General features: G+C 40.0%; 1 protein-coding gene across 3 annotated transcripts in view; it reads right to left on the bottom strand.

The window, feature by feature from the left end:
- The window catches only part of TRPC4AP (transient receptor potential cation channel, subfamily C, member 4 associated protein), a 94,182-nt gene extending 82,750 nt beyond the window's left edge, over nt 1–11,432 (bottom strand). For 2 of the 3 annotated variants that reach the window (XR_550426.1, XM_008572025.1), the window contains exon 1: nt 11,191–11,388. Coding sequence is in view for 2 of the 3 variants with exons in the window: in XM_008572025.1 (XP_008570247.1) it covers nt 11,191–11,358 (168 nt within the window). In the remaining variant the exon portion in view is untranslated. Of the gene's footprint in view, nt 1–11,190 lie in introns of all 3 variants that reach the window. The other variant, XM_008571946.1, reaches the window with a different exon arrangement.
- Between the last annotated feature and the right edge of the window lie 626 nt (nt 11,433–12,058).

Below are 12,058 nucleotides of genomic sequence, written 5' to 3'. Positions count from 1 at the left end.
CCCGTTGACGGTCCCCGGTCCGGTACGGGGGCAACACTGAGGGTTGCGATCCGTTGCCGGACACGGAAAAAGACAAAAGACAAAAAAAAAAAGAGAGCAGAAATCACTGAAATTGGAAACAGGAAATCAATAGAGAAAATTAACAAAACCAAAAGATGGTTCTTTGAAAAGATCTATAAAATTGGTATACTCTAACCAGGCTAATCGAGAAAAAAATAAATAAAAAACACAATTTACTAATATCAGAAATATAAGAGAGGTCATTATTACTGATCCCATAGACATTAAAAGGATAATAAAGGAATATTATGAACAACTCTATGACCAAAAATTTGATTACTTAGATTAAATGGATCATTCCTTGAAAGATACACTTATACTAAATCTCATGTAAGAAGAAAAAGATATGCTCAATAAACCATCTATTAAATAAACCAAGTTAATAATTTAAAGAATGGGCAAAGTCTCTGAATAGACATTTTTCTAGAGAAGATATATAGATGGCCAGTAAGCACGTGAAAAGATGCTCAACATCATTAGTCATCAGGAGAACTAAAAATCAAATACACAATGAGAAACCTCTCCACATCTGTTAGGATGGCATAATCGAAAGGACAGAGAATAAGTGTTGACGAGAGTATGGAGAAATTGGAACCTTCATGCACTGCTGGTGGAATGTAAAATGGTACAGCCACTTTGGAAAACAGTTTGGCAGGTTCTCAGAAGTTAAACACAGCATTACCATATGACCCAGCAATTCTACTCCTAGGTGGAAGAGAATTGAAAACATTAAAAACATATGTCCACAAAAAAACTTGTATACAAATTTTCATAGCAGCATTAATCATAATAAACAAATGAACTAATGAATGAATAAATAAAATATACTGTATCCATACAATATATTATCTGGCAAGAAAAAGGAATTATGTACTGATACATACTACAACATAGACAAATCTTGAGACCATTATGCTAAAGGAAAGAAGTTAGTCACAAAAGGCCACATATTGTTTGATTCCTTGTCTATCTAGTAAAAACCACTGACTTGCACACTTTGTGTGCAATGAGTAATTTGTGCAGTATGTGAATTATATCTCAATAAGGCTGTAAACTAATTAAATAAATTACGGACATAAGTGAACCTTTTAGGGTGATGAAAATGTTCTAAAACTATTGTGATGTATAACTTTATAAATTTTCTAAAAATGATTAAGTTGTACACTTACAATAGGTAAATTTTATCATATTTTAAGTCTCAATAAAGCTGTTTTTAAAAAATATTTAAAAGAAAAAGAGAGAGAAAAAGAAACACAGAAGAGGTAGGACATCTGAAAAGCAAATATGTGCTGACTGGTTAGCTCAGTTGGTTAGAGTGTGGTGCTGATAACACCAAGGTCCAGGGTTCAATGCCTGTACCAGCCGGCTGCCAAAAAAACCCAAAAAACAAAACAAAAAACCATAAAGGAGAATAATTATATGAACATCTCAATTAACGTAGGAAAAGCATTTTGACATAGTTTGATATCCATTCATGATAAACTCATAAACTCAAAAAAGAAGTGAATTTCTAATAATGGGTATCTCCAGCAAACTTACTACAAACATCATACTTAATGACAAAATGTTTAAGGATTTTTCCCCCTTAGACTAGGAACATGCTACTACTCTACTCATCGTACTAAAGGTCTCAGGCAGCAGAGTAAGGTAAGATAAAGAAATAAAAGACAAGATTGGAAAGGATAAAATAAAAGCTTCAATTGCAGATGATATGATATTCTCAGATGATTGTACACATACACAAAAAAAATCTAAAGGTAAATTATTAAAATATCAGAGCAATATAAATATAAGAGCAGGAGCAGTGTGAAGAAGAGGCAAGAACGATCCCTGGACTGACCAAAGCCCGCATGCTGCTGTATCCCCATGTCCGGCACTGACGGTGCCATCGCCACCATACCCAAGAGAAAGGCTGAAGGAGATGCTAACGGAGATAAAGCCAAGGTGAAGGATGAACCACAGGGAAGATCTGCAAGACTGTCTGCTAAACCTGCTCCTCCAAAGCCAGAGCCCAAGCCTAAAAAGGCCCCTGAAAAGAAGGGAAAGAGGAAAGATTAAAAAAAAAGAAGGGAGAGAAGGCACCCAAAGGGAAAAAAGGAAAAGCTGACGCTGGCAAGGATGGGAATAACCCTGTAGAAAATGGAGATGTCAAAACAGACCAGGCACAGAAAGCTGAAGGTGCTAGAGATATCAAGTGAAGTTTGTGTATTTTTGATAACTGTGTAATTCTTGTGACTGTATAGTTTGAAATACTACTTTTTATCAAGTTTTATAAAATACAGAATTTTGTTTCACTTTTTTTTAAAGCTATGTTGTTGTTTTGGGGGGAAAGGGCATATGTCACTAACAGAATGTCTCCAAAGCTGGATTGATGTGGGGAAAAGACCTTTCCCTTCGAGTTTTGAGAGAACTCCTCTTGGCTCCCAGAAGGAAGGATTCCCCAACACTGCTAAAAATAGCCAATCTGGCACAAATGCCTTGTGGTGTGAAAAAACTAAAATTTGTTTTTATGTTCTCTTCTTCCTCTCCACCTTCAGCACAGACCTAATTCCCTTAAGCTCAGAGACTTGTTGGGACCTGACCCTCAAAAATTGGATACCATTATGTCAGGCAGACTGGACTTTCCAGTGATGCCACTGAGATGGCAGCTCTCAAAAGAGCAGCAATTCCTTTCCTATATTGTGGATCTTCACATTAATTCTGCCATTTTCATTTCATTTCCTGTAAGTCAGGGTTGGCTTGTGAAAAGTTGTTAAACAACATTCTAACTGTGAAATGTCAACTGTCACTCTAAACTTTCCCTGTTCAGAGCATCAAATGAAGACTTCATTGGGTTTTATAGCGGCTTTCTGATTTTGGTAATCCATTGAAGAATGGAGTTTGAAAGTTGCTGTATACTGTTAACAACTGTCTGCCCACGTCCTACCTGAAATACCATGGTTGTTTGTGAAAAGTATCTCCAATAAAGCTGGATACAGTTTGTCTTGGAGAAAAAAGTAATTAATAAATAAATAAATAGCAATATAAAAAGAATCAACCTACTTCTCACATTACAGTTACAGTTTTAAAAAGCAGTTTTAAAAATACTATTTACAATACCATAAAAAAATCCCAAGGAGTAAATCTAACAAAATTATGCAAGTCTGCTACATAGAAAACCGTAAGACATTAAGACATTGTCAACAGAAATTAAGGAAGACCAAACCAAAGAGGAGCAGAGAGAGGAAGGGACAGAAGGAGAGAGAATGACTGTATTGAGGTTAAATAGACTGAATGTAATCCCAGTCAAAATTCTGTTGCGGGCCGAGCCCGTGGTGCACTCGGGAGAGTGTGGCGCTGGGAGCGCAGTAGCGCTCCCACCACGGATTGGGATCCTATATAGGGATGGCCGCCAGTGCGCTCACTGGCTGAGCGCGGTGCGGCTGGGCTCAAAAAATTAAATAGACTGAATGTAATCCCAGTCAAAATTCTGTTGCGGGCCGAGCCCGTGGTGCACTCGGGAGAGTGTGGCGCTGGGAGCGCAGTAGCGCTCCCACCACGGATTGGGATCCTATATAGGGATGGCCGCCAGTGCGCTCACTGGCTGAGCGCGGTGCAGCTGGTCTCAAAAAAAAAAAAAAAAAAAATTCTGTTGCAAAAATATACAAGCCCATTCTAAAATGTATATGGAAATGGTAAAGTGTCAAGAAGAGCCAAGGCAATCCTGACTATCACTAAGAAGGAAAACATACTCCTATTCCATATACTCTAGCCAAAATCAACACAGATAAAGTTACAGAAAATAAGACAATGTGACACAGGTCTCAGCACATGGGTAAACAGACAGATCAGCAGAACAGAATAGACATGAAACATGTATATATACATACTCAACTTATAACGAAGATGGTACTACAGAGCTGCGGGCAGGGGACAGGGAAGACTTTTCAATAAATAATGATGGGTCAAACTGGGTTTGTGTATGAAAAACCTAACAACACACCCAAAAATCACTTCCAGGTAGAATGCATATCATATCTAAGTGTAAAAGGCAAATCAATAAAGCATCTAGAAGATACACAGAATATCTTCATGACCTTAGAGAAGGCAAAATCTTTACATAAGATCCAAAAAGCACTAACCATGAAGGAAAACAGTGATACAATGAGTCATATTAAAATTAAGCACCTACATTCATCAAAAGATCTTTTTAGAGATTAAAAAGGCAACTCACAGAATGGGAGAAAATATTTGCAAAACATCACTACAAAGGGCTCATATCCAGAACATGTAAAGAACTTCAAAAAAGAACTGCCAATCAAGTTATTAAAAAAAAAAAAAAAAGACAACAGAAAACTGTGCAAAAGATTTGAACAGGCAGTTCATAAAAGGGGATGTCCAAATGACCAGTAAATTTCTGAAAAGGTGTTTAACCTCATCAGTCATCAGGAAAACACAAATTAAAACCATAATGTTCCACCACTATATACCTGAGAGAAAAGGTAAAATTAAAAAGACTGACATGGGTTAGCAAAAACACAGAACAAAAGAACTTACATACACTGATGGTGGAAGTGTAAATTAATACAACCACTTGGGAACCTCTTTAGTAATAACTACTGATGCTATGTGTATTCTATAACCCAGAAATTCTACTTCTAAGTATACAGCCCTGAAAATTATGCAAATATGTACTGAAGACATGTACAAGAATGTGCATATCAGCATTATTTTAAACTGAAATGATCCCAAATATTCCTCAAAAGTAGAATGAATTAATTGTGGTCTGTTAATACAATAGAATACTATACCACAATGAAAATGAACAAACCAACATCACGGATGTTAGTTCACCATCATGGATGAATCTAACAATGTTGATTGAAAGACTGTAGTTGCTTAAAGACAATGAACAATACCACAGAAAATAACTTCCAACCTAGAATTCTAAATCCGCTAAAGTAAATATCAGAATAAAAGACATTTTCAGATATGAAAGCTTAAAAAGAAAGAGTTATCTTCTATGTACTCTTTCTTGGGAGGCTACTACAGAATATGTTCCAAGAAAAGGGATGACAGAGAATTCAGGAAACAGGGTCTAAAACATGAGAAAAACAAAATGCTCTGGATTTGCTGAATTCCCAAGCAGACCTAGAAAGTAACTAGTCCAAATTGAAGCAAGAGAATGGAGGGCTTCAAGGCAGATTTCTTCTAAAAAAAAAAAATAAACAACAACAAAAAACAGGGGTGGCGGGAGCCCTAAAAGAAAAAAAAAGAGGAGCTTTAGAATTTGGGAACAAATTCTAAGTATATAGAATGCAAAACAAATTTTATAAGTATACATTACTGTTTTATGCTATTGAAAAAAGCCAGACTAAAAAGGCAACATATGATACACACACACACACACACACACACACACACACACACACACACACACACACACACGTATATGCATGGTATGATTCCATTTATATGACAGTCTGGAAAAGGGCAAAAGAACAGGACAGAAAAGAGAAGAGTGGTTGCCTGGGGGCATCGGAAGGGATTGCCTAGTATGAGGGAATTTTCTACTTCCTAACTATAGTGGTGATCACACAACTGTATGTGTTTGTCAAAACTCATAGAACTATGCAATAAAAAGGGTGAATTTTAATGTATATAAAAATATATGTAAACTCAACAAAAAAAGAAGAGGATTGTGTTTAATGTTAAGAAAAACAAAAAAACCCAAAATAAATATAATTGTCTTACACTATAAGGCTTTGCTACAAACAATAATTATAGCATTATCATAATGTAAATACTTAACACCAACAGCCAAAACTGTGATATAACTACATTGAGAGAATGGTGGAGATGAATAAGGTGGCATAAGGGGTTGTGAATTAAATTCTAATCTTTTACAGGAGGAAGAAAACAGATAACACCTAAACTTGAAAAGTCAAGAAATAGCTTTATAAGCATTTATCTAGACATACTGGCTCTCTTGTTTCCTAGATCCTTCTCTTGCAAGAGAAAGAGCTACAATACGGACACTGGATGCCTCCGGAGTATGGAACTTGGAGGTGTGGAGTGGGGCAAGGCACTCCTGTGTTTTTGTTAGAAGCTTCATGATACCCAGTGATCCAATCACAGTCCAAATATGCAGTTTCACAAGGGATTTCTTTTACTACCTCTACATGGTTTTGCGAAGCACTTACTCTCATTTAAAAATAATCATTTGAATTTTGTTTTCCTTGTCAACAGCTGAGCACTGTGATGAAAGAACCACCATCCAGTTATCTTCAAAGCTGAATTATTGGCAGGTGTCATATGGGTTTTTCTCTTAGAGTACTTGTGGTTTGACGGTTTACAGCAGTGATAATCTCTTACATCATGCTCCCTAAACTGTCAGCCTGTTTAGTGAATGTGACATTTCTAGACATTTATAGTTTTCATTGATTTATTTTGTTTTTACTGCTTTTCTTTTTAGATAAAGGCTGAATTCCATAAAGAAAATGTACTGTATATTTTATTTGTCTGTTTAATCCTAAGTGTAAGATATCTAATGCCCCAAACTATCATACTAAATGCAAGTAAACAGACATCTTAAAGGATAATTAATGAAAATTAAATACCTTGTTAGACTATTCAAACAACAAATGATAACCACTAAATATCTGTGCCCACTTTAACAGGGTTTGTGTTGTTTCAATATAATTAGGAGTGAATTTCAGAGCCTGTGATACAAAAACTTCCTGTTGAAATGGATGTTATTTATATAGTTACGAGAATTTATCCTATCCAGGGGTTTTTCAGTATCAGATTACCCTTGACAGGCAAGGAAAGATTTATTTGACTTAAATCCCTAGTTTCACAAATGCTAATGCTTTCAATGAGACTAAAACAAGTAGTGAGTATTGAAATTTTTTTTTAAAGTGAGTCAATCTAAAGAAAAAATATGAAGTAAATAAGATGCAGGTTAATTTAGATATGCCAATAATCATAAAGGAAGCTATAACTGGCATGTGGAATACAGAAAGGGCATCCTATAACCCAGCCTGTCACCAGATTGCCACACTGAAGGGTGTCTAGAAATGGTTGGTCTCGACCTGTATTGTGAGCCCATGACTGCCCCAGAGCTCAAGGTTTACCCACTTTTCCTTTCCCTCAGCTCCTAGTGATCATGCAGGGCCTTGTACACTCATAGTAAGGAATCTGGATTTGATTCTAACTGCAATCGGATGCAGTTGGAGAGTTTTAAGCAAGGGATTTATAAGATCTGATTTGCTTTAAGGATCAAATGTGGTGATGAATGTGAAAGGACCTGGTAAACTCTAAAGCATCAAACAGCATATTTTATTACCTTGACAGAGGGCAGAATGAAATGGAGGAAAGAAAAGAAGGCAAATTAAAATCCAAGTAGGAAAGACCTATTCTAAATCATGTGGCCAGTAGTCTCCCAGGCTTCCCTTATGTCCCTTTTAGGGAAATGGGGAAGACTTGGGGAAGATCAGGTTTGGTGGAAAAGGAATCAGAATGCTGGTTTTCAACACATTAAGTTTGAGATGCCCATTAGACATCTAAGTGAAAATGCTAAGAAGACAGTTGAGTATACCTACCCACCTGGAACTAAAGGGAGAAATCCAGAATAGAAATATAGATTTAAGATCCATCAGAATATAGAGTATTTATTAATAACAACACATGCTAACCTTTACAGCATGTTTACTGTGTTTCAGCACAATTTTAAGTGTATAAACTCACCTGGTCTTCACCCCAATCAACCAACCTCCTAACCAGGAGGTTAGGATCTCTGATTACTCCTACCTTACAAATGAAGAAATTGAGGCATAAAGAGATTAAGTAACCTGCCTAAAGACACATAGCAAGTATGTACCAGAGCCAGGTTTCAAACCCAGGCAATCGACTCTGGAACTCTTTAAAGCCATGGGGCTGCTTGGGGACTGAGTACAGAGACAGGACTAAGGATGTGGTATTTTAATTGAAACCATTTCTTGGGTCCTGAGTATCAAGTGCCTGGCATGAGTTCAGGCTCTGCAGATACAAAGAAAAATAAGACGTAGTCCCCTCAAGAAGCCCAGTCTAATAGTTACTAGCTAAGTAAAACTATTTATTAAACATCTACTATGTGCCATACTGGTTAAGCTTTTTAGACATATTATTTCACTTAATTCTCCTAACAGCCCTATGAGGTAGATGTTATCATCACCACTTCAGAAATAAAGAAACTGAAGTTCACAGAAGTTAAGTAACTTAACCTAGGTCACTTAGGTAGTAAGTGACAGAACTAGGATTCAATTCAGGTCCATCTTCCTCCAAAATTTGGTCTTTCCAAGAAAATTCTGTCAAATGTTACAACAAGAACCTGGAGGACATTATGCTAAGTAAAATAAGCCAGTCGCAAAAAGACAAATACTGTATGATTCCACTCATCTGAGGATATCTAAAGTAGTCAAGAGTGTGGTGCTGATAACACCAAGGCCACGGGTTTGGATCCCTATATAGGGATGGCCAGTTAGCTCACTTGGAAGAGTGTAGTGCTGACAACACCAAGTCAAGGGTTAAGATCCCCTTACCGATCATCTTTTTAAATAAATAAATAAAATAAAGTAGTCAAACTCAGAAACAGAAAGTAGAAGAGTTGTTACAAGGGCCTGGGGGAGTGGGGGGAATGGGGAATTGTTGGTCAATGGCTACAGAGTTTCAGATCTGCAAGATGAAAAAGCTCCGGAAATTTGTTTCACAACAATGTAAATACCGTCATCCTCAGTATCTTCAGGGTCCCCTGAATATACTAAATCTGCAGATGCTTAAGTCCCTTATATAAAATGGCATAGTACAGTATACTTAACACTACTGAACTGTAAATTTATAAATGGTTATGAGGTTAAGTTTTATGTTACATACATATTTTTACCATAATTTAAAAATTTTTTTGATTTTTGGGCCAGCCCGTGGCTCACTCGGGAGATTGCGGTGCTGATAACACCAAGGCCACGGGTTCGGATCCCATATAGGGATGGCCGGTTTGCTCACTGGGTGAGCGTGGTGCTGACAACACCAAGTCAAGGGTTAAGATCCCCTTACCGGTCATCTTTTTAAAAAAAAAAAAAAATTTTTTTTTGATTTTTACTTACTGTGCCATGTAAATATGCATGAGAAAATAATATATTCTGCAGGGTGGGAGAGCAGAGAAGAAGGGCATGGCAAGGAATAAATCAAAGAAAGTTACTAAGAAAACATCTAAAAGATAAAGGCCCCACTTTATCCTCACTATAGTTCTGACCAGGGGTCCCTATCTCATCCTCTGAAATAGCTCCCATACCTGTCTACAACTATCAGTTACCACAATAACCAGCTTAAACCAGGCTCAAGAATATTCCATACCCTTCTATCTGATGAACTTCTCTAGTCTCCCATTCTAAGTCATTCAGCACTGGAAACAAATTAAGTTTCCTAAATTGTCTCATTCACCATGCTAAAGAACTTCTGTGGCTCCCTATTGCTCTCAGAACATAGATGATCAGGATGGGTATTTAGGAACATATTACCTAAACTTTCTGAGCCTCAGTTTCCTCGTCCATGTTGAGAAATGAGTCTTGATACCTAACTCAAAAGATTGAGAATTAAATAAAGACATTTTATACCCTGCGAGATGCTTGATCCAAGGCATGCACTCACTGAAGGTTAGTTAGTCCTCTTTCTGCCTGTCCCTACATATCCAGCTCAGTAAGGTATTTTGGCTTAAAGAAGGACAGAGCAAATATTTCCAGAATTCCTAAGGCAGATAGAGAGGAGCTCAAAGGGGGAAAAGGTTGCTCATCTGTTGTTGTACGATGTCCAGGAAAATATTGCTCACCTAGAATACCTCCTTCGTCTGCAACCCTCCACACACACAGATGACCTAGCCTTTATTCTCTCCTTTTAGTTATACGAGTAAGTAATATTCAAAAGGTTCAAAATTAAGTTTAAATTTAAGTTATACTGTGAAAAGTCTACTCCCGTTCTCTCCTCCATTCACCCATTTCCCACCCCACTCCCACCAATTACTTTATTAGTTTCTTGGATATTCTTCAAAACTTTCTTTATGCAAAAGCTGTCTTTAAACTAAGCTAATGTTTTACAGGTGTGTTTGCAAAGTAAGTTCTGGGAACATGGGTTGGGGAAGTGAGGAAACTAGGTCTCGTTCATTCTGCTTTACTCTAAAGCAGTGTCCTTCACTCATTCAAAAAGTATATATTAATCATATATCGTGCACCTTTTGTAAGCCAGTGATTAATATAGGCAATACATAAAGTACAACATTAACTGATTACCTTCAGCCCTCACTATGCATCAGAAATACATTAAACCTTTACACAGTTGTCTCCTTTGATCTTCATAACAACCTTAAAAGGTAAGTTACTAATTCTCATCTTCACATTACATAAAGGAAACAGGCATAGAAAGGTAACCTGCCCAAGCAAAAAAGAGAGAGCAGGGCTTTGAACTCGGGCCTGACTCCAGAGCCGTCGCTCTTAACCATGACGCTCTACACTGGCAAAACAGATACAGTCTGCACCGTTGGAGCGCAGCCTAATGTAGGAGGCAGGCGAGAAAAGGGCAGACAACAAAGAAATGTGTAATTACAGACTAAAAAAGTAATGCGAACAAAACTAAGGAGCTGTGACAGAATAACAATGGGCACCTACTTTAGAATGGGGAAGGGAAGAATGTCAAGGAAAGGCCTCTGAGAAAATGACACTTACGATACGCTTGGGAACCTTATGGGGGCTGCAATGATGACCCCCTCCTAATTCACAGGGGAGAAACTCGAGGCCTGTAGAGACTAAAGCAAACTCTCCAGGGTCCCCCAGACGTGCAGACGTGGCGCAGAGAAGGGAGGATCCAGAAACTGGGCCCAGGGCTCGTACACGCCATCAATACCCACAGCAACCCAGCCCCGCTCAGCCCCTAAGCATGGGCCTCAAGCCGGCCGCTGCCCACGGCCCCGTGCGGCTGACAGCGTCATTGCAGCCCACAGGGAGACGCTGCGGCCAGGCAAGAGGGGTCTAGCCCGTTCTGCATCGGCCTGGAAAGGCCTCTTCCCCGGCCCCCAGCCAGCTCCTGCCTGGTCCGCCCCGCCCCTCCGGGCCGACCTCGTACCTGCACAGCCCGGACCAGGCCCCGACCGGTCAGCTGGCCCTGCCGCAGCTGCAGCAGTATGTTACCGGGCCGCGGCCGGCCGCCCCATCCGCCCCAAGCCGTCACTGTTGCTGCCGACAGTCTCCCTCGGCCGGCACCAGACCCAGCCGCCGCTGGCGCCGCCGCCATGTCGCCTTCTGCACCAAACAGGAAGCAAGCGGCCCCGGCCGGGGCCGCGGAGAATTCTACGGGGCGGCGGAGGGGTCGCTGCAGCGCCCCCAGCGGGACGACGGCGGAGGCGCAAGCCGCGTGGCAGTAGACGCGCGCGCCGCGGGGGCTGCTGGGAAATGTAGTCTTGCTCCGAGGCGCGGCAGGTGGGAAAGAGAGATGCGGCGTTTCCTGCCCCGCCTGTTTTTCCAGCCTCTCGGTCCAGCATTTCGGCGAAGTCCCTCGAGGTCGACTACAAATACCTGCGTGCTCACTCTCCCATTCTCGCTTAATTGGGGAGGATGCAACCAACTGGCCAGGAAAAATCCTGGACTTCAGGCCAGGAGTCTGATTCCTGCCTGATTCTCTCTGGTAGTGCAGGACTAGCCCTGGACCTCGACCTAGTCACCGCACTCTGCCCTTGCGCCTCAATTTCCTCGTCGGTTCGTTCAATCTATAGTTCCTGGGAGCCTGATCAGTCAGTCAATAGTTCCTAGGGGCCGGCTCTGCGCCTGGCACCGAACTGGTCGCTGGGGGCGGGGGGCGGAGGTGGAGACACAAGCGGACCCGCCTAGGAGCCTGTGATCATGAAATGCAGGTTCAGGGGAAGACAGCAAATCCATACACAAATAAACGCACAGTAACAAACTGGATACGCTGTGTGACTGGATAGGTTGTCGTG

This window comes from Galeopterus variegatus, unplaced genomic scaffold, assembly GCF_000696425.1.
Source record: "Galeopterus variegatus unplaced genomic scaffold, G_variegatus-3.0.2 Scaffold3, whole genome shotgun sequence".
NCBI lineage: Eukaryota > Metazoa > Chordata > Mammalia > Dermoptera > Cynocephalidae > Galeopterus > Galeopterus variegatus.
This window is presented reverse-complemented; position numbering and strand designations above follow the sequence as displayed.